Genomic DNA, 22766 nt, shown 5'->3' on the forward strand with positions numbered 1-22766 from the left:
AGATAATACAAAGGAAATCGTATGTGCTGCAAATTTTTCTTTTTCAAAAAGAAAAAAAATGAATCGCCTAATTATAATTTTTTTAGATGAAGTTAGCAGAATTGAAATCGTGATCACTGATCACTCTAAGAGCCTACCAATAAATAAACCATAGGACTTGAAAACTCCACCACCGTACCAACAGACTACCAATAAGCCACCCGACTTCAAAATTCTACCACCATGCCAACGGACCACATTTAAAACTCTACCAACAGAACTTAAAACTTTACCACCAGAACACAGGATTGTTGGCCTTAAATTATAATTTTATCAAAAAGAGGCCTAACAAAATGTGGAAAATGTGTCATCCATGACAAAGTAAACTATACGATCAACCAGCAATGGAGCAACCACTCTATAGACTCTAAAAGCCCAAACATTCATCACAAATTCGAGGAGTCAAAATTGCCCAAGAGAAAACTTCCCTAATTAGACAGACAACTCAGTCATATCCCAGTTGCTGAAATGAAAGTAGGAATGGCAGGATTAAGCCTGTTAAAACAACCAGAAGGGTGCAATAGATTCTAAACTAAATATAAATTAAAACAGACAAATGACCCAAGATGAAACACCAAACATTCCTAATGACAAAAAATTCTTATCCTAGTTGTCGAAAGGGAGAATGAATGGCAAAAAAAAAAAACAAAAGTGGCAAATCCTTTCCTCTAGGTTCAACAATTTTCTAATCAAAATCAACCTTCACTTTCTTCCACTTGTTCCGACTCTTGGCTTGCCTTTAACTTCAGATTCCTGTATTCCAAAAGACATTACCGGATGAATTCAAGAGTGAAAATTTCTTATTATGGTGTTCCCAATAAAAGCTTAATGAATACAATAAATGATCAAGTATGAAATCATGCATGTTAATGTACCTGAGGCAAGTGCAGGAAAATGTAGGTCTTTGCTGTTGAAGGGTTGTGATTTTCAGCACCCTTACTCCAATCATAACAAGCCTATAGCAAATTCAATGTGAGAATCACTGTACAAATCTTTTCCAGTTCATAAAGAAAATCAGCATTGCAAAACAGGGGATACCGAGTATGCAAATATTGACCCATCATTGTTGAAAGTACTGCAAGGTATGGGCTGATTGCACCTTGACATGGCCTGAAAATCAGAAAGAGATAGCATTATATGACTAAACCAAAAAACCAACACAGATGATCCTGCTGCTGGACTATCCAATTTATTTTAAGAAATGACAAACAATTTTATGTTGCTTCTCTTTTCATTTGGCAGAATTGATCTCTAAAAAATACATTTTGTTGAAAGGATTTTTGGGTTTTCAATGCCAAATGCATAATGGTGTCAGTGTCAGTGACAATCTGGCAGTTGATGCCACTGCCAGCAATATCAAACCCCATGCTTCAACAAACAGCGCCACCTTTCTAACACACCTACCTTATCCTCTGACACTGCTGAGAAACTCTGTTCTCTGTTTTCTTTGATATTAGTTTCAAAAAAAAAAAAAGCAAATTTTACCAATTTTAAATCATATTAGCACAAGTAGGAGAGAAGATTATTCGCAAAAAAAACAGTTAACAGTTATGTCTCATAAATGATCTCACTGTTTTTCAAATAGATAAAAGATTCGAAGATACCTTTAGTCTCTGTTTGCTATCCTTGTCCCAAAAGTTAAAAGCACCATCAGACCCTGCAGTGGCAAAAGTATGATGCACCTGAAACAATAAACAGCTACATGAGACCCTGAGCCATAGAACATTTGCTTCCCTAAAAAGGTTAAGAACTAACATCTACCCAGCATAGATGCCGTGAAACAAATATTGAAGAACTCAACATGAAGATGAATAGGAAAACAAATAAAAAAAAAAAAGAACTTACAGGATGGAAGTTTAAGGAGTTGACTGAATATATCTCACTGCCGTCCCTGTGGCATTTGAATGTAAAGTTTTTACTCTGTTGTCCATCATCAAGGTGGTGTACACCAACCCTTCCCTCAATTGAACCAACCTGTAAAGAAAGCATGCCAAAGCCAATAATTCCAATGAAACTATTTCATAACAGTTTGCAGAAAAAATTAATATGCAAGAAACTAGAAAACCAGACAGTTGGCTCTGCTGATTTAATTCAGTCAGTAATAATGCTCACGTACCACCAGAAAAAATAGTTAAAGAAATAAAAAGACTTCAACAACTCCATGCAATGATTCGACAAAAAGAAAGAAAAAGAGAAAAGGAAGAAAAGAAAAATGATTACAGACTGACACCACAGCAGCACCAAACAAAACCATCTAAAAGATGAGGCAAGAATAAGGGGAAACAACTCATATTATAACCATGGAAATATACAAACTGAACCACTAGGAAAAAGAGGCTTCCAGGAACCGTTATGTCTTACAAGAGACATAAATGATGTCTTTCAACGTTGTTTGTCCATTTAACCCAATGCAAAAAGATTAAAAAGAAGTCACATTGTTGGAAACTTGCAGCTCAAAGGACAAAATGAGGACTTACTAAGAAACCTTGCTGGTCGGGGAAGGCAGCAACACACCTTGTCTGATACTTCAGGGGTGAGATGACTCTCTTGTATTCAGTCTGTTAGCATTTCAGCAACCTTATTAGACAGGAAGATGCAGGAGAAAAGATTAAGCCAACAATTAACAGAAATAATTCCTCAATATAATCAGTCAGCATTTATACTAAAGTCATCATTTCCAGCCATTCAGATACAGTAGAAAACAGCATTAGCATAGACCACTTAAACTTGGATTTTATAATAAGAAGTAAAAAGGAAGATACTGGGTGAATTTTCAACCCAATTATTTCCAATTAATAGAGTGCTTCCACCACTTTTATGAAAAAACAATATTCCATACCACCAAATGAAATAGTAGAAATGCAAAACATAGCATCAAAATAAAACAAGACAAAAATGATGGTCAATCTTACAAGATAGGGGGTGCTTAATTATATGAAAGTGAAAGACAGACAGAAATTAGGAAATGGTGAACCTTAATCTATGACTTACCTGAGGATTCTGCAAGTTAAAAACTATTAGATTTCTATCTGCAGTGCCAACAACCATCAATGGATATTTCGCTGTGAGTGCATAGCAGCGATCAGGAAGTTGTTGAGTATGCACTGGATTTGACTGCCTCGTATCCCAATACCTAAATATAAAGGTTAAAAACTAATTGAAACCATATGAATGTAAGGTCTCAAATTGCTGAAATTTATAGATGAAAAAGGAAATTATATAGCCAGTAATATGGAAAAGCTATCATTTGTGAATGACCAGATAATAACACAAGAAATGTGTGAGAGTGTGCGTGTAAACAAATAATAGACCAAATAATTATGTTCTCAATAAGAAATTCAACTTTTGCATTAAAAAGGATACTTCAAAATATACATGTATGTTAATCTGAGTTTGCATTTACATTGTTGGCATGTGGAGAGAGTTTCTTCCTAAAGTTACAGATTATTTCCATAGACCCTGAAATCTCCCACATCTGGCCCAAAATCAAAGCTCAATTTATCATACCATAATAGAACACAGATCTAGCATGGAAGCCACAACACCATCTAGACCAGGTGAACAGGTAACATGATCCAAAAAAATAAAAAAACTTGTGACTGCCATATGATCATACTTCTTGTGAATTGAGCATGGAACTTTCTCTGATGTGCAGGCACTAGCCCACTTAGGAGGAAGGTGAGGCTTCCCTCACAAGAAATGTGGAACTCATAACATGATGCTAACACTAGGGCCTGATATTAAAAAAAATGACTTCAGATTTCTTGATGGTACAAAAATGAGGAAAGATGATAATATTACTTTAATGTCTTGTCCCAGCTGCCTGTGACTAAAACATTCATTTCTGGGATCCAAGCAACCTCTTTAATAGGGGCATCATGCATGGCAACTGTCACTGCTTGACCACCAGATAATAAAGGCCACATCTTGACCTGCTTATCACAGCCTCCAGAAAAGACGGTTGTTCCATCATCCTTCCATGTTGAGCACAAAACCTTTTAAGTGGGGAAGGAGAAAACAACATTAGTTTATTGCAAGTACAAATTAAATACTAGAATAATATGTCTCTATATGGTATAAAAAATGAACTCTGACTTATTACCGGCTGGTCATGAGTAATTGATGCCTTCGGTGTACTAGCAACAGCTGTACCATTCCGCGATATTTCCCAACATCTTACCTGCAAAATCGTTCAAAAGGAAAAAAAATTTTCAAACTTCAGACAACCTAACAAGAAAACAAATAAAGCAAGGAATGAAATTTCAATTTTTAAATTTCAATAGCATTTAGATAGTTCATTTTCTTACTCGAATTCAAGAACTTAAATAAAAAAAAACAAAACAAAACAAAATTGAGAAATATAACATAAATCAATAAATGAAACAAGGCAAAATGGACATACCTGATTATCCCATGAAGTGGCAACCAAGAAATTGGCCTTCGGACTGAAACTAAGGCTTGAAACAGAATCACTCGGCGGTTGTGCAACCTACAATTAAAAATTGCATGTGAAATCCCCTATATACCAAAAGTTCAACTAAGCTCAAACACATCCTTTAATTAAAAAAATTGCTCCCTGCCATTATTTATCTCAAAAAATCCCAAAAAAAAAAAAAAAAAAAACAAGAAAGAAAGAATCACTGTACAGCAGTGTTACTATAACGCCAACAATTTATACAAATAATTAAATAAATGCAGTAAAAAACAAAAATTTCTTTACTCATTAATTTATATAAGCTAAATAGATACAGAGACGAAGCTCAATGGTAAAAGCATCAGTAAAATTAAGCTTTAAAAAAAGGCCTCATACACAAAATTAAAACTAAAAATTAAAACGAAAAAAGTGAATCGAATAAAGTAGTTTACGCAAATTATAAAATGAATACCTCAAATGATTTATTAGGGTTATGATTGGAAGCGGCAGCACCGAAAATAGACATTACAAACTGCAAAATTAATCGAAAAAGAAACTAAAATTGGGATTATAAACTTCCGCATCGCATTGTAAACAAAATAAATGAGATATAATCGAGTGTGAGGAGAGAAACCTTGGAGAAAAGAGATTTGACTTTGGTTTCGAAAGGAGAGGGAAAACTGAATATGCGAGAGAGTCGAGACTGAGTTTTTGTTGTTTGCAGTGCGAGCGGCGTAGGGAGGACCCGTCGCCTAGCGTTGGATGGACGCCGTATCACCGCGGCCGTTACGCTCGGAAGTTTTTATTATTATCATAGGATAAAAGTAATTGAGGAATTTTAAAATATATCTTAATAGAAATATTTTATTGTTTGATATAATAAACAAAATATAATTAGTGAAAAAATTATTTATATTTAAAATTAATAAAAAAGAAATTAAAACTATTTTATGATTTTAATATTAAAAATGTGCATATATCAAAGGTAATTGTACGTATATTTTGATTAAATGTATATATATTTTGTTTGTGTTTGTATGTGTATTTGTAATCTTAAACTAACATCATTGAACATTAAAGTCATAAAAGTGAAGTATATTTTTTTTTATTAATTTTATATATTTAAGTTTCATTTTATTAATTTTTTTGTCATTGTATCAATCAATAAATAAAATTAATATTGGATGCACTATAGTGTATAAGTGTGATGTACTATCACAAAATTATACAGTAATATTTTATTAATAAGTAAAACAAAAAGTGGATAAGTCCTTAAAAATAATGTCGAGTGAAGCTATAATGCAATTTATTAATATTTATTTTTAAAAATTTGATCATTATTTATTTTATTTATTAACGAGGTGTCATCGTATAATTAGTAATGTGTAAAACTTATTGATCATCTTTGCATCAAATATTAACTCTTAATAAATATTTTTACTAAAATACCTATTTATGAAATTTCCCCTAATATATGCAGAAAAGAAATTCATGGGCTAAAAAATTCCATTTGTTGAAACTATAATTTTTAATATGAAGCTAGAAAATGACATGCAACAACGGTTTCAAAATTTAATATTATTTTTTTTTAATTTTATTTAAAGAATTTATTATGTTTTAATTATATATTTTTTAAATTTGACTAAAGAAATGAATTGTTGAAAACAATGTGTATATATAATATAAATTTACCGATTATTATTGGTTAATGATTAAACTATAAAAACAAATAGAATTTTGAATACAAAAAACTATCATCATTTAACATAATTTCATTAGAAGCATATAAAAGAAGTGCATATATTATGAAAATTTATGCAATCAATTCTTAAAAATTACAATTTCAAAATAATAATAATAATAAGTATCTTTTCCTTCTCTCTCTTATTCATGCTCTGTTATCAACTCTTTTCTTTTTTATATATTTTTTCTCAAAATGGAAGGCATAAAGGCCTTAAATGCTAGGATAAATATATATTATACTATTTAATATACATATATTTTCATCTCATGTTGTTTAGAATTGTGACATGTATACTACCACATATGTAGCTTTTATTTGCCACATAAGATCATTAAGTTGTCATATATTCAATTTAAGTTATCAAATCATTAAACTTTAATTATACTTTTTTTATATCTTTCATCTTTTAGGGTTTAGAGCCAAAAATGTTTCATCTTCCATTCTTGATCTACTACCTCTTCATTATCTGTATTTCTCTTTCATTTATTTCAAAAACAATTATTTTGTTTCCTCATTCAAGAGATAATAGATCTTCTTTACAACTTGAAAGGCAATGAAATTGCACTATTCAAATTTTTCATGTAAGTAACCAATTGTTTCCCTACTAATTATTATCTATTTATTGCTTTCAATTTTCATTCTCCCAAAAAAAAAAAAAAAAACACCCATTCATCTAACATTTGATTGTAAGTTTAAATATTTGTTCATTTAATTTGGTAAAAAAATTCATTCTATATATTGGAAGATTTGTGGGTACATTCATCCAAAAAAGTGATATCTTAAATGAATATTGATTGCTAAATTCTAGGTCATAATTCATTATCTCTTTCTCTCAAATTCCTTTCTGTTTCTTGTATTTGTTTCTAAAAAAAAAAAATTCTCCCTTTTCTGTTGAAAACCAGAAACAAAACAATTTTCTCCTAATTTGAATAATCCATTTAAATAAAAAAAAATCTACTATCTTAAAAGCAATCACTAAATCTAGAATTTTTTAATAATTATTTAACTACTTATTTTTCGTTCAGATTATTTGCAATCTCTCATACAATGTAGGTTTTTTTTTTTTCTTTTCTCAATTATAAAAATTCTATTTTTATTATATTATCATTGGGTTATAGTTTTGATTTAACAGTAAAGATTCTAATGGAAAAAACGCGTAGTAAATTACAACAACTAATTAGTGACTTTATTTTTTCTTTTGAATTTTTTTTTATTTTCTAAGATGAAATGAGTAAGTTATTTTATTTGAGATTTTGGGTTAGTTCATAACTTAGTTGAGATTTATTTGGCTTTTTTTTATCATGAAAAAGATGACATTTTTTATTTTTACCCACTAGGACTTTTTCACTTTTAAAATCTATGAAATATTTGAAATGTATCAAAAAGGTGTTCATGTTTATTTAACTTTTTGAAATATATTTTACTGTTGCAGTATATATTAGATAATAAAATGTTAAACTGCAACAGCACATGGGTTGTTATCTTTTTAAAACTATTCTTAAAGGATTCCCTTATTTGAGATTCGACAAAAGTTCATTGGTTGCATTTCTTAATTATTATTATAATCTAATTAATTAAATGAACATTAAATTATGCCAAAGGTTCCTATACTCTGCCAAAATTTGAAACTTAATCTTACAATTCATATAAATTTAGTTCTCATATTATTTTGATTTGATTATCTTAGTGTAATCACTAACTTCATCAATTTTTAACCTTTAAAAATGTTGATGTGGTTATTAACTTAATAACGTTGTTTTGACTTTGTTGACATGACAATTTAGATGGATGAAATCAATTATCAAATTATTATAAACACCCATTTTGTCTGAGACTTTTTTATATTATTAGACTTTGAGTTTTAATTTGATATTGGACTTTTAATTATGCTATCGATTTTAAATTGAAATAAAACAATCCAAAAAGTTTTATTTCATTCTTTTAATTTAATTTAATTTTAATTTTGGTCAAAAAGTCAGTAAAAAATCATAAAAAAATATGTTGGAAAATATTTGATTTTGTGAATATTCTTGAAAATTCATTGAGTTTAAATATGAAATTTTTTAGGCATAAGTTCTTGGGCAAAACGAAAGTGATCAAATTTGTCAAGATCCGATTACATGAAGATTTTCCTTTCAATTTTAGAAATTGAATTACTATAAGTAGACAAAGCGAGAGACGTTCAAAGGTAGCAAAGATCATAAATTCACAATAAAAAAATAGAATCAAACTCACAAAGTCTTGTAATAGCCAATCAGTTTAGAAACCCAATCAAGGCCATTCCTAGCAAATAGTGTTTTTCATTCAGCAAAATCCAAAGAAATCAAACAAAGCAAAGGCAATTCAACATGGGAAAATCTAGGCAATCAAAGGCTAGGTGAGTAGTACCCAAAATTAGAAGCAATAACAAGTAAGCAAGAAAGTAATTTCGAGCAAAGTCTTTGAATCAACAAAAGCATTTAATTGAAATGATTTAATAGAAAAAACCAAAAACACCCATTCACCTAACCAATTTCTAGAAACAGCATCACAAGTGCAAAAAATAAAGCAAAATAATGGGGAATCAATAAAGAGAAAAATCAGCATGAAAAATCCAAGAATCAACAAAGTCAAAGAAGTAATCAACAGTCAAAAGCCTCAATTAAGAACAAGTAAAGAACCAAACCTAGAAGAGCAATTACCTTGAATTAAAACACCAACAAACAGAAGCAAACACAAGCAATTCTAAAAACATAGATCAGCAAAGCCTTAATTCAGTAAATCATAACACAATTTTAAACATACCCTCACAAATCAAAAACAAAGCAAAAAAGTTATCATGGTATAAGTGTCAAGCATTTTTTATTTTTGGACTTACGGTAATTTTTTTTTTTAGTTTTTGAATTAAGCAAAAGGAAAAAGAAAACGGATGAATCGATAAAGGTTTTTAGGTTCTTCAGCACTGACACACAACGATTATCGATGAGTGATGATGAGAACATCTGGACTTGTGTCTTTTTCATCACCAATATCAACTATCCATTGTCAATAAACCAAAAAAAAAAAAAAGGCAAAAATCATAAATGAGAAGGACACCAAAGAAGAAATGAAATGTTTTTTGGGTTTTGGCTTAACCCACTTTCAAAAGGTTTGGGGTCATTAAATACAGTGAAGAATAGCTAAAAAAAAGGGGGAACAACATACCTGGAGGTGGCACCTATTGGAATGGCAAAGAAAACTGTAACTTTAAGCTTAGATCAATAAAAACCCATAAGTTTTTGAAAAAACCAGTTAAAGCACATGAAAAAGGGTGTTGTGATGAGCTCATGGATATTTTTTTGGAACATTTCTAGCCATCAGTGAACGACCAATGAATGGTGGTCCGTAGCAGTAACAGTGGTGATGCCTTAGGGTTTCTAGGTTGCTTGAGTTTGGCAAAGGCTATTCATTCTTTTCTTAGAGAAAAGTTGGAAAATATAGAGTTAGAGAAAAAGAGAGAGAGAGTAAAATTTGAAAACTGAAAGAGAGAGGAAAATTTTGGATTTTATAGCTAACCAAAATGCAACGTTTTGAGGAGCATCCTAGCATCCATGTGTTGCTTCTAACCCAACCCGGAACCCGAGCTGGTAACTCGATCCGCTGCTTAAATGTAACTCTGAGCCACTGAAAACTATGCCGTTAAGCTGTTGAGTCGAGCCTTTCAACAATCTAAATAATTAGACTAGCCTTTAGTCGAGCTGATTTGAGCTGCTGAGTCGAGTTAAAAACATGTTTTAGTTTTTTTTTTTTTTTTTACATTTTTGTATCTTAGTTGTTTAATAAAAATTATTTAGTTTAAATAAAATAACAACAACAACAACAACAATAATAATAAATTGTTAAAAAAATAATTTTGTAATTCTACCAAATGATTGGAAGATTTTATAAGTTTAAAAATTTTTAAATTATGAATTCTACCAAACGATTGGAGAATTTCATAATGAATTTTGAAAAATAATTTTGTAATCCTACTTAATGATTTGAGGATCTATATTTTGAATTATGAATTCTACCAAATGATTAGAGAATTTCATAATGAATTTTAGAAAAAAATAATTTTGTTATCCTACCAAATGATTAGAGGATTTAAATCTCCAAATTAAATCTTCTTAAACTATTGAAAGATTTAATGATCTTTAAAAAAAAATTCAAATAAAAATCCTACCATACAATTAGAAGATTTTATTGATTTTTTTTTAAAAATAACTTCTTAGGAAAATATATTAATGAATTCAACAAGAGAGCCTTTTCAAAGTGGGACACAAGTCTCCATAATATTTTTGAGGTTAAGAAATTTCTTAAATTACTACCAAATGATTGGAGTAATTTTAAAACCAATTTCAATATTAAATTTACTTGATAAAATCACAAACACATTTTAAGACATGGATAACACAAAATCAAATTGATATCATCCTTTAGATAGATGTAGTGAGAGTGTTATAATCTTCTTCACACATAACCATACTCTTGAACCTGGATCTAATTTTGTGAACAAGAATCTACCTTTTAAAGATACCTAAGCCAAGCTTGTGATATTTTTTTAAAATAGGACAGATTCAATAAGGTGGCTAATCGCACCTAAGCAAAAAAAGATTGGTGGCGACTTTTAAAGTTTGATTTAGCTATAGGTCTATGGATCTATACGTTATATATTAACAGATAACTAATGTATGTACTAAAGTTTGATTTATGTATCATAATTTGTTGTGTCAAGCATTCAATGCATTCACTCATTCATGCATAAAGGATTCTTATAAACATTAGGTCAATTTTGAAAACTTCTTCACATACACGATTAGTAACATATGCATGCTAATTATGGTATACAAAGTTCAAAGATAATTACACCATTTAAGAATACAGTTTAACCCATTCACCATCAGTACAACACTGAAACCCAAGCTAGACAAATGTAACAGAAAAATGAAAATCATCTAGAAAAAATAGAGAAGGCCCAAGAAAAACTTGAGGGAAAATTGAGTAAAATTTTAAAAGCCCTAAACAAGTTGAACAAAGGGAAGGTCGTAGATGCTAACCCACAAGACCATCCATCACAAGATGTTGTTGATTCCTTTTATCCTCCTAGTTATTACCCATATCAAGCCAAGTCTACCCAAGGCATTCTTTTGTAATTCTCATGCCCGGCAGGATATATCTACCTTGGAATGCCTTTCACATCAACTTGGGGGCATTTTCAAAATTATGTCAATCCTGTCTTTATGAAAAAAAGAGTAAAATCAATTCAAGTCCCTAACATAGATGATTTGAAAAAGAAAGAGAAGTTCAAGCTAAAGGTAGTTGAGATTTTAAAGGGCTCAAAAGCTTAACAAAAGATGAACTTGTTAGAGGAGAGATTACAAGCAGTTAAAAAGATGGATTTTTATGGCTTAATTAATGCAGCCAGTTTATGCTTAGTCTCAGATGTAATAATCCCATCAAAATTTAAGGTCTTAGAGTTTGAAAAGTATAATGATACAAAGTATCTGATAACTTATGTTACCATATATTGTTATAAAATGGCTACTTATATAAATAATGAGAAGCTATTGATGCATGTGTTCCAATTTAGTCTTACTGGTTCACTATTAAATGGTACATCCAATTGGATAAAACTCACATTACTTAATGAAAAGAATTGGCAAAGGCGTTCATTACCTAATACCAGCATATTATAGACTTGGCTCTAGACTGCCTCTATTTGTAGAGCATAGAGAAGAAGGCCATATAATCTTTCAAAAAATATATCTAGTGGTGAAGAGATATAGCTACTTAGGTTCAACCACTTCTTACTAAGAAGAAAACTACTGTCTTGTTTGTCAACACCTGTAAAGCTCCTTACTACAAAAAGATGATACAAAATGTCACTAAAAACTTTGCTGACATTATAATCTCAGGTAAGATTATTAAAAATCCCATCAAGAATGGCAAGTTAGGAGGAGAAGAGTCAACCAACATGAAAAAAGTGAAATGCTGAGGAAGAAAGAGAATGAAGCTCAAGCTATGAGCTATGATAATCAACAATTCAAAAGTTTTCCCCAATACTCACCACCGATGTATCCAATTCATTATCCACCCATGAATAATAGAGCATCTTACCCTATCAACCTATCCTATAATCTTCTTATCCATATACTTTTCCATCAACTCATACCTACAACTCCACCATTACACTTATTGTAAAATTTACCCTAAAACTTTATAACCATATCACCAATTTGAAAGAATCATGAAAAAAAATAAAAAGAAGGCTTTTTTTTATTCCATTCTTTTGACATACGTAGACTTGCTGCCATAGCTAGTGGAAAATCATTTATTAGTCCCTGTTCGTGTTGAGCCAATGAAACCTCCCTACCCAGAATGCTATGATGTTAATACTCAATGTGACTACCATTATGGGATCACAAGTCACTTAGTAGAAAATTGTGTTGCCTTGAAGCACAAAGTACAAGTCTTTATCAATAATAGGTTGATGAAGTTTGAAGATAAAAAAGAGCCAAGTGTCACTGAAATTTTTTTGCCCAGTGATACAAAAGCATGACTTTGAAAAGATATTTTTGGAGTTTTTTAGAAGTAATGAACTATATGATGGTCTTTCATGTGCTTATCTTGTATTTACCTCATATTTCAATAAAATGAAAAGTGTATTTCATTACATATTCTTCTTTTTATCCTTACTTTTATATATATTCCTTCATATTTCACTCACTCTTGTATTCCATGTAATGAATGTCTAGACAATTGTGATAATAATTTGGGGTTCAATCTTGAAAATTTCATTCATACTAATTGACAATTTGGACTCGTAATATGTTGGGATGAATTAAGTTGACAAGAATAAAGCCATTTTAAGAGAATGTGGTCTTTTATATCCACAAGCCCGCTTTCATTCAATATAGGTTCTTCAAGAAAAGTATTCATATTTAAAATGATAAACAACTGTCTTTCTTTTACCTTTTACAAAAAAATAAAACCATTTATTTGCTATCTTTTTTAAGCCCATTATGATTTTTTTGAAAGAAACCTATTAAAGATCATCCTTCACATCAATAGGCAAGATTTAAAAAAAGATCTATTCAAAAAAAAAAGTGAGTTACAAATGATTGCTCGGTAAAAGAACGAAAAAAATGAAAAAAAAATCTCTTGTACATAATCATTTTTTCAAAAAAAAATTGAAAGAAAAATGAGATTGTAAGATGAAGAAAAAATAGAGATTGTAAGATTAAATGAAAAACGAAAAAGAGAGAAAATATGAAGGCACTTGATAAAGGATGTGGCAAAATTCTAAGGTGCTTTTAAATAATGAAAGATGATCCTTTGGTTTACACCCTTTCAAACACATATTTTGAGCCTACTTTATCCTTTTTTTTTTTCATAGCTTTTCACCATAGTCGCAGTTCCATGCCTTAAAAGTCCATTTCGATCAAATATGAATGCTGAAATTGGAAAATTATATATTGAGCTGGGGCATACTTATGGATAATGAGATTTTGTATTTTGGGGATTCATATGGAATTTGATGAAATGCCAATAGGGAAAGAAGCAGAAAGAAAAGGGAAAAAAACAAGGAAAAATAAAAAAATGAAAAATAAGAAAAGAAAAAACTAAAATATGAAATGAAAGGAAAAGAAAACTTAAATTGAAAATCCAAAATGGTGATTTAAGTAAAAGTAAATATATTGACTGAAAGCAAGAATTAGCAGCCTAAGAGTATTTAGGTGTCTAATAGGCTTAAAAGGTAAGATTTGGATTTTAAGCCTAAGAATATCAAAAGTATTAATAAAATGAGTTTCTAAGAAAGAATTATGGATTGGTGTCAAAAATTATCTAAATATTCATTAGCTTAGATGTTCAAATATCATCCAAACACTTATCCTAACAATATGCTTTGACATTGTTCATCTATTACTAAACTTATTCTTGTATTGAGTATCCCTTTTCATCAAACCACTTAATTTCTCACTATTATTGCTTCCTCATAATAAGAAAATATGTAATGAATTGTTTCATGAAATGGAATGATGAGAAATAAATGAAAAAAATACACAAAAGATCCCTACATTACTTCAAAAAGAAAATCAATAGTGACAGGGGTAGAATGAAGATAGTGTGATGTTGATCTATAAAACTTTCAAAAGAATAAGTATCTTGAGAAAAGTTTAGATTTGGTGAAAGGATATTTGTAAAGGGTCAATAAAAGTTATGAAGATAATTAATTTTAAGGATGAAAAATAAGAATCTTAATAACCTTTTTACCATAATTATGGATTCATTCATTGCATTTCATGCATTGCATTTATGACATTCATTACATATATTGCAAACATGAGGTTTGAATTAACAAAAGGTTAAGAATTTTTTGAGTAAATAAATTTTGAACTAATAAGTCCTCGGTTGAGGAAAATTTTCAAAAAATAATCTTTGATTGAGGAAAAGATAAGACTTGGTTGAAAAGTTTTAAGAAAACATCGCTCTGTCTCAAAAAGTGAATACGATTTGTAAGTCTTCTAAGCATAATCTCAAAATTGGCCGAGGATGAAGGTGAAATTGGATCATGATCTTAAGTGATAATTCCTATTATTTTTGAAATTGAACAAAAATTTTTTTAGAAGATAGAACTCAATCCCAATACAATGGTGAGATAGGCTTTTCTTCAAAAATTTGATCCTTATCAAAATACTAATCAAGCTAGGACATTTTCTTATAATAGGAAAATAATAAACATAACAAAGAGGACAAAAATCAATCCTGACAGAAACATAAGAACATCAAATACAACAATTAGAAAGCGTAACAACAGCAAATATAAATAAAAATTGAGCACAAATAACACTTGCTAGCATCAAAGATTATCATTATTCCACTGCCAAACCAAACCTAAAACTAATAGAAAATCGAAGCCTCAGCACCACAACCTAACAATAAAAAAAATCAAAAAACCCAGAGCCCATAAAAACCCAGGAAAAATTCTAAATTCATCAACAAAGAGACCAAAACAGCCAATAGCCAACACCTAGCTTCATCAGCTACCACCCCAATCAAGTTCAATCCTTCAACAACCTTCAAACCAATTCTACCATAACTTCAACAGCTGATACTTACGCCTTTTTCACTATAAATATTACTTATCTAATATCAATAAGCAAAAAAAAAAAAGACAAAAGTAAAAAATGAGAAAGACACCATAGAAGAAAAAAGATTTTTTAGGTTTTGGTTTAACCCACTTATAGAAGGTTTAGGGGTCACCAAATACAGTGACGAATAGCTAAGAAAAAATGAAACAACATACTTGGAGGTGACAACCATCAGTGTGGTGGAGAAAATGAAGAAAACTACAAATTCAAGCTTAGATCGATAAAAACCTAGCAAGTTTTTGGAAAAACCAATTAGAGTACATGAAAAAGAGGGTTGCGATGAGCTTGTGGATATTTTTTAGGACATTTCTAGCCATCGATGAATGTTCAACGAATAGTGGTCCATAATAGCAACAGTAGCGAAACCTCATTGGTTTCAAGGTTGCTTGAGTTTGGCGGTAACTATTTCTTCTTTTCTTAAAAAAAAGTTAGACAATATAGAGTTAGAGAGAGAAAAAAAGAGAAATATGAAAACTGAAGGAGAGACAAAAATTTTAGATTTTATAACTAACCAAAATGCAGTGTTTTGAGAAGCATTCTGGGATCCACGTGTTACTTCTGACCAAACCTGAAACCCCATACTGGTAACCCAATCCGTTGATCAAATGCAACTCTGAGCCATTGAAATTGTATCGTTGAGTAGTTGAGCCAAGCCTTCCAAGCTTCTAAACAATTAGACCAGCCTTTAACCGAGCCAGTTTGAGTCACTGAGCCAAGTAAAATATAGTTTTGGTTTTTTTTTTGTACATTTTTGTATCTTATATGTTTAATAGAAATTGTTTAGTTTAAATAATAATAATAATAATAATAATAATAAAATTTTTGAAAAAACTAATTTTGTAATCCTACCAAATGATTGGAGGATTTTATGGGTTTAAAAATTTTTAAATTATGAACTTTATTAAATGATTGGAGAATTTCATAATGAATTTTGAAAAAAAAAATTTTGTAATCCTACCAAATGATTTGAAAGTTAAATCTCCGAATTAAATCTTACTAAATTATTAGAAGATTTAATGATCCTTTTTTTTAATTTCAAATAAAAATCCTACCAAAGATTAGAGAGGATTTTGTTGATTGTTTTTAAAAATAATTTCTTAGGAAAATATATTAACGAATCTGATGACAGAACCTCTTCAAAATGGACACAAATCTCCATGAAAACTCTTGAGGTGAAAAAATTATCTTAAATTACTATCAAACAATTGAATTAACTTTAAAATCAATTTCCAATATTAAATGTACTTGGTAAAATGACAAATACATTTTAAGGCTTGGATAACATGAAATCAAACTAGTATCATCATTTGGATGGGTATTATGAAGGTGCTATAACTTTCCTCATATGTAATTGAACTCACATACCTAGATTTGGTTTTGTAGACTAAAATATACCTTTTAAATATATTTAAGTCAAGTTTGAGATATTTCATTAAAATTAGACAGATTCAGTTAGGTGGCCTATCGTATCTAAGCAAAAAAAATTAGTAGTGACTTTTAAAGTTAGGTTTAGCTATAAGTTTATGGATCTATACATTATAACAAAAAATATGAAAAGTAAATTTATATTATAGTACAATGACTAAATTTCAAAATTTAAGAGTATAAGGACTTATAGGATAATTTGACCTTAAATGAATCATGAGTTTTTATGTTGATTTGGGTTTTCAAGGTCTTCATTTTGTGTTGAATTGGTTTTAAAATGGGTAATGAATTTGAATTTTCAAGGTTTTCATTTTTTTACTTAATTACGTGCTAAAAAGAAAAAAACTAAATAATTTTGTTAAAAACCTTTGAAAGAAAGGAAAAAAACAAAAAAAAAAATGAAAAGAGAAAATGGAAGAAAAAGTTGATTGAAAAAAGAAAACATTTTTTCTTATTTTTCTCTGTACTCCTTTGTTTGCCCATTTATTTTTTTCAAACAACCAAGATGCAAGTTTCATTTTCAGATTGCCATAATTGGTAAATTGTTGGTAGCACCTCCATCTTTCTTTCTTTTTTTCTTTTCCATTATTTATTCTCTCCCTTATGCCATTCAATCTCTGTCCTTTTATAAAAAACCCTAACCCATTTTCTAAAGTTCTTTTAAATTTTTTTATTTTAATTATTTTTTACTATTTTTGTTTCTAATTGATGTTTTCTAATAGAAAACTTTGTCTTTCTTTTTATTACATGTTTCAAGAACTTGGAATTTTGTTAGTAATACAAGTGTTCTTTTCAGAGTAAATTTTTATTTCTTTTTCTCTCATAAAATAATTCTTTTTCTTTTCAAATTTTGTGAGGGATATGTAATTTGGGTATATTATTATTTTTACTTTTGGTTTTTAGTTTATTGAAGGTTTTAGAAGTTAGATCTTTCAAAAAACCACTACAACATAAACTACTTTTAGAGGTAAATAATTTAAGGTGATAACCTTATTTGCCTTTAAATCAAAATTTTTAGAAACAAATGTTATATATAAAGATATTTGACTCTAATTGACATATTATTTTTTAATTAAAAATATAATTAACCTAACAATTTATAATGATTTTCTTTTGTGTTTTTACCTATAAAAATATTGTTGCTGATAGTAAAAAATATTAATTACAAAATGAATGAAAAAAAGTCCAATTTGTATAATGCCTTTAATATTTATTTAAGATTGATAATAACTTTTAGAGACAAAATATTAATTACAAAACAATTGAAGGCCTTTTACAATGAAAAAATAAGTCACAAAGATCAATATACAATGGGATTTCCATTGCATCCCTCTGCTTCCATATTTTTTCTAGATAGCCAGTAATCTAATGTCATTTGAAGGGAATAGCAAACCAATTACAATTATGTTCTCTTAAAATCACACTAGACTTTTCATCTAAAATAAAAAAAAGCACTCTGACTTTCATTGGTGGTGTACCTACTCTTACTCATCCTTTAGTACTTTCCAATTAAAAACTATTGAAAATTTTGAAAGAATCAAGAGACGAATGAAGTTTTTTTAAACTTTAGCAAAAAAAAATAATTATGAGATTTTTTCCTTCTCCAATAAGTAATTTTATTTAATAAAATCATGAAGTTTTTATATAATTTGTTTAAATAGAAGATAAATTGTACGTTTTCTATATTTTTGACTAAAAATTATAAATTTATTATGTATTGTCAAGTTAGGGTTTCTTTATAGTATAGTCAACCACACATTCTCGTAAAAGCTTATCTCAGAATACAAGGTAAGGAATATTAGAAAAATGACTTAAGAAGCGCATATTTTTAAAAAGCTAACCTTAGAAAACGAGATAAAGAATATCAAAGAAATTGGACTTAGGAAAATTTCTAAATCCCTTCAAACATCATATATATAAAAGGTGAAATATAAAAGAATTAGATTTAGAAAAATTTCTAAGTCTTGAAGGTCTTAGAATATGAGAAGAGAAAAATCATAAAATATAATACGAGGTGAGGAATATGTGATTTAGAAATTCTAAGTAAAAACTTTGGGTAAAAACCAAAATCACCTATTCCAAAAGTAATGACTTAAACAAATTCTAAGTTCAAACTTTGATAAGAACAACGATCACTTATTCCAACCACACATTCAACAATCACCTATTCCAGCCAACAATTTGCAAGAGTTGTAATGGAAATGGTAATGCAATGTACATTAATTAAGTAATTAACAAATAAAACTTAAAAAAAAGTTAATTTAGAAATAAAATTGTCCAAAGTAATATAATTACTTATTGTGATTGAAAATTCATAAAAAAATACGAGACTTGAAGGGACTAATCCATTTTGAACAGAATTGTTCATAGTTATTCATACACATAAATATGAAAGAACAATTGATAATGAATCTACAATAATAATTGTATGTGGAGAAGATTTATTGATATTAAATCAGACGATTTGGTGAAAAGAATAATTTATCATAAGAAGGACCAAATGGTTTCTATAAGCAATATTGATTGTGACATATTAAATTAGGTGATCTCTAATGATATTTATAATATTTTTGTAATATAATATTCCTTTCATGGTACTTTATAAAAATATTTGCTAATGAAGGTGCTTTTCTATCAATATATGCAAATAAAGTTGGATGATAGGATCATTTTTTAATTCAACATCAAATGCCTCATTTGTACTTCTCAAAACCTAGGAATGATTGGTCTCAACAAATTGAAGTAATAAATAATTATTATCTTTGTGTTTGTTTTTGTTAAATAATAGATAAATATATTTTTTCTTATTGACATTGGGTCATAATTCTTGCCATCATTGCAATTCCATAGCATTATAATCATTTAACATTAGTGACTTGAAGGCCAAGTTAGGTAATTAATAAACTTATAGTTTTAATTATATGATTTCAAGATACTTTCATAAAAAAAGTTATTAGAATTATATTAAACATAACCTTATTTAGTTAATTAAATTTTTATTAAGTAGGGAATAGCATTTGTTTTATTGAAAATCATTAAGGATCATACAGATGATGTGGCCAATTGTAAGGATCCTATTAGTCAAGTAGGAAGGCATCGATTGGGACCAAATTTTTTTAAAATATATATTAAAGTGCTTATATATTTAGATAAGGATGAACTTTTAATAAGACCATATAAAAATTACAAAATCATTGGAGATGTTACTGGAACAATTGTTGCATGGTCTTTTTGTCTGCTAAGCTAAATAGTTAATTAAATTTCTTTAGTAGAAAAAAATATTAATAAAAGTTTGAAAATTAACTATATATATATGAAGCATATAATAAAGAATTATAGTTTCATTTATATTAGTTTTATTTGCTTGTGCTTTCAAAATAGGTAATTAAAATTGAAGATTAACTCTTTCAATCATGAAGTCAAGTTGAACAATTGAAAAATTATATTTGTTTTATGTTATGGAGAATTTGTTACATGTAGACAGGTAGAATCTTTGAATAATCAATATGTTGAAACTTCTTATTTGTATTTTTTCCCTACTTATTGCTTTTCATCTTTAAAGGGGACTCATAATTTCCTTCCATTTGTCTTCAAAGGTTATTAATACAATTAGGGTAGTACCTACCCAACTATTTGGATGACAATAAGATTCACTTTACTGGACATCATCTAAGAATCGACACTTCACCACCCAATCAATATATGATCTTGTGAAAGGTTGCACTATGAGCTCTTAAACTCTAAATTAAAGGTGGATTTGAAAGCTAAAAAACCTTCCCAAACTTTAGTTTTTTTTTTTTTTTTTTTTGGAATGGATGCATGAAGTCCTACCTACCAAATCTTTCTTAGCTTTTCAAGGTTTGAACCTTTATAATATATGTGTTTTCTGTAATCAAGAACCAAAAAACATTCAATATCTCTCCAAAGAATGCCAATAGATAAAACAAGTTTGAAAAGGCCAAAAAGATGTCATTTACCAAGCATCTCACCTTGACATCGAGTTCAAGGAATGAATCTAAACAAATGTTATTGCTCAATAATGATTAAGTTATTGTGGCATCCCGTAGGGCTTGCTTTTCACTCACGTTATGTTGGAGATTTAACTTGAAAAGAATCATAGAATCTTCAAATGAATTAGAAAAATAGAGGATATTGTTAAAAAAACCATTAAGAAGGCAAGAGAGTTTTTCATCGTGAGCTAGGATGTGTACAAACATATTCAAACCTTTGTCATTCCTATCAAATGGAATCCTCTAGCTAAGGGATGGTGTAAACTAAACATTGATGGATCGTCAATGGGCAATCCTGGTAAAGTAAGTGCAGTAGCTATTATCAGAGATCATGAAGGAAAATGGATCATGGATCCATTAGGTTGATCGATTTCAAAACAAATATTTTAGCTTAAAAATGGTCTTCTAGGGATGGACTTATCTTGGCTAAACGACTCAACATTACTAGGCTGAAAATTGAATTTTATGAGATGGTTGTTATTGCTATGATAAAAGTCAATATATGTCGAACCTTTTGTTACCACCTCTGGTCTTTTATTGTAGGGAGCTGTTACTGATGCTTTGTCATAAAAAAATCTACCATGTCTTTAGAGAAGAGAACAGATGCATGGATGCACTGGCTTGTTGGTAACAAAAAGTAATGTAATTTGTTGTGTAATGAACTTTCTTATGTTGTGTCTTACAAATTGCCTGACTTTATTAAGGCTTTGCTTAGTTTTGATGCTATAGTGCATAATTTATATCGAACCTCTATAATTTATGCTAGTTTCCTTTTCGTATAAAAATAAAAAGGTAAAATAGACTATGGTTGTTTTTAGCTTCATTAATTGTTAATATATCTCAGCTTCATCTTTTAATTACTATTTTTATTTCGATATGCAAGTTCAAGGATTTGAAATGGGTATGCAAGCTCAATAATTTGAAACCTTTATGCCTATTCTATGCAGTAATAATTGTTGAACTCATATTTCAAATATTTCAAAATAGATTTGGTATTAGCTTAAGGTTTATTTTGCTATTTTTCTTGAAAACTTTGCTTGAGAAAAAACAAGAAACAATAGCATTTTTCATAACAAAGATGTGGTATTAACAGGAAAATGGTATCGTTATTGAACTTAATGGCACATGTAATTCATGTCTGTTAAAAGATTTTGATTTGAGTACAATCACAAATGTTTAATCTTTAATTGAATTAAATTAAAAATTATATCTTTAATTGAAAAAAAATTAAACATTAGATACTAAATTGAGCCTTTAATTTTTTTTTTCAATAAATATAATGTGTGTAGCTACTAATTACTCTTTCAATACTAATTACTCTTTCTTTTTTGAACTCAAGATCAATTAAATGAGTAATAATTAAAAAATGAAAGTTAGGGGTGAGCAGTAATTCGATTCGGTCAACCATAAAAATAATCAAAACTGATTGAGCTATTCTCTGACACTAATCAAAGAAACATATGTCAATCGGTTTGATCGATTCAATTGGATAATTGAAAATTTTTACAATTTTCTCCTATTTTAAACAATTGATTTACAATAAATTAAAACCTAACAAAAAGGAAATCAAACATATAAACGAGTTAAATAACTAAATATTATCAAAGAGGCAATTTGATGTATGTAAAACAACACTAAAACGATGTCAAAATTATTTAGAAGCGTGGTCTTTAAATCATCTTGTCATCATTTCCACTAATTATTGTTGTTTTTCAAGATTTAGATATTTGGGGCGACTACAAAAACAATCATCAAAGTAATTGGGGGTTCTGTATGCTTACTATTTATGAGCCAACACAATGGTTATGCCTTTTCTTTTTACCCATTTTTGTCTTTAAAATGTTTTACATTGTCAATGAATATAAGCATTGTATTGTCAAAAGTATTGAAATCAATTTGTTTGTTTCATTCCTTGCATATATGTTATTTATGCTAAACAACTCTTTATCCCATAAATGTATTATCATTATCAATGAATATAT

At 29.0% G+C, this 22766-nt stretch overlaps 1 protein-coding gene across 3 annotated transcripts; it reads right to left on the minus strand.

The window, feature by feature from the left end:
* Positions 1–366: 366 nt before the first annotated feature.
* On the minus strand, positions 367–5291 carry LOC111278791 (protein RAE1). Of its 3 annotated transcripts, none has more exons than XM_022865421.2 (12): positions 5088–5291; positions 4926–5009; positions 4442–4528; positions 4142–4219; positions 3841–4034; positions 3031–3172; positions 2517–2597; positions 1885–2013; positions 1644–1721; positions 1078–1149; positions 915–995; positions 367–792 (listed from the first exon to the last, which is right to left on the minus strand). In XM_022865421.2, exons 2-12 carry the CDS (start codon positions 4977–4979, stop codon positions 742–744), a joined length of 1047 nt encoding a protein of 348 aa, XP_022721156.1. In that variant the 5' UTR covers positions 4980–5009; positions 5088–5291; the 3' UTR covers positions 367–741. The 3 variants fall into 3 exon arrangements, with proteins under 3 accessions (XP_022721156.1, XP_022721154.1, XP_089620742.1); XM_022865419.2 differs by having other exon boundaries at positions 4926–4985; positions 5088–5273; XM_089764616.1 differs by lacking the exon at positions 4926–5009 and having other exon boundaries at positions 5088–5268.
* Between the last annotated feature and the right edge of the window lie 17475 nt (positions 5292–22766).

This window comes from Durio zibethinus, chromosome 8, assembly GCF_047325235.1.
Source record: "Durio zibethinus cultivar Kanyao isolate XHJ-2024 chromosome 8, ASM4732523v1, whole genome shotgun sequence".
Lineage (NCBI taxonomy): Eukaryota > Viridiplantae > Streptophyta > Magnoliopsida > Malvales > Malvaceae > Durio > Durio zibethinus.

Excerpts from the sequence above, each read along its gene's own strand:
- LOC111278791 (XM_022865421.2), bottom strand. The coding sequence starts at position 4,979 with ATGTCTATTTTCGGTGCTGCCGCTTCCAATCATAACCCTAATAAATCA. Across the intron at positions 3,173-3,840 it reads AGCTGGGACAAGACATTAAA|GTATTGGGATACGAGGCAGT; the intron begins GTAATATTATCA and ends CTTTATATTTAG. Across the intron at positions 2,014-2,516 it reads CCGACCAGCAAGGTTTCTTA|GTTGGTTCAATTGAGGGAAG; the intron begins GTAAGTCCTCAT and ends CTTTCTTTACAG.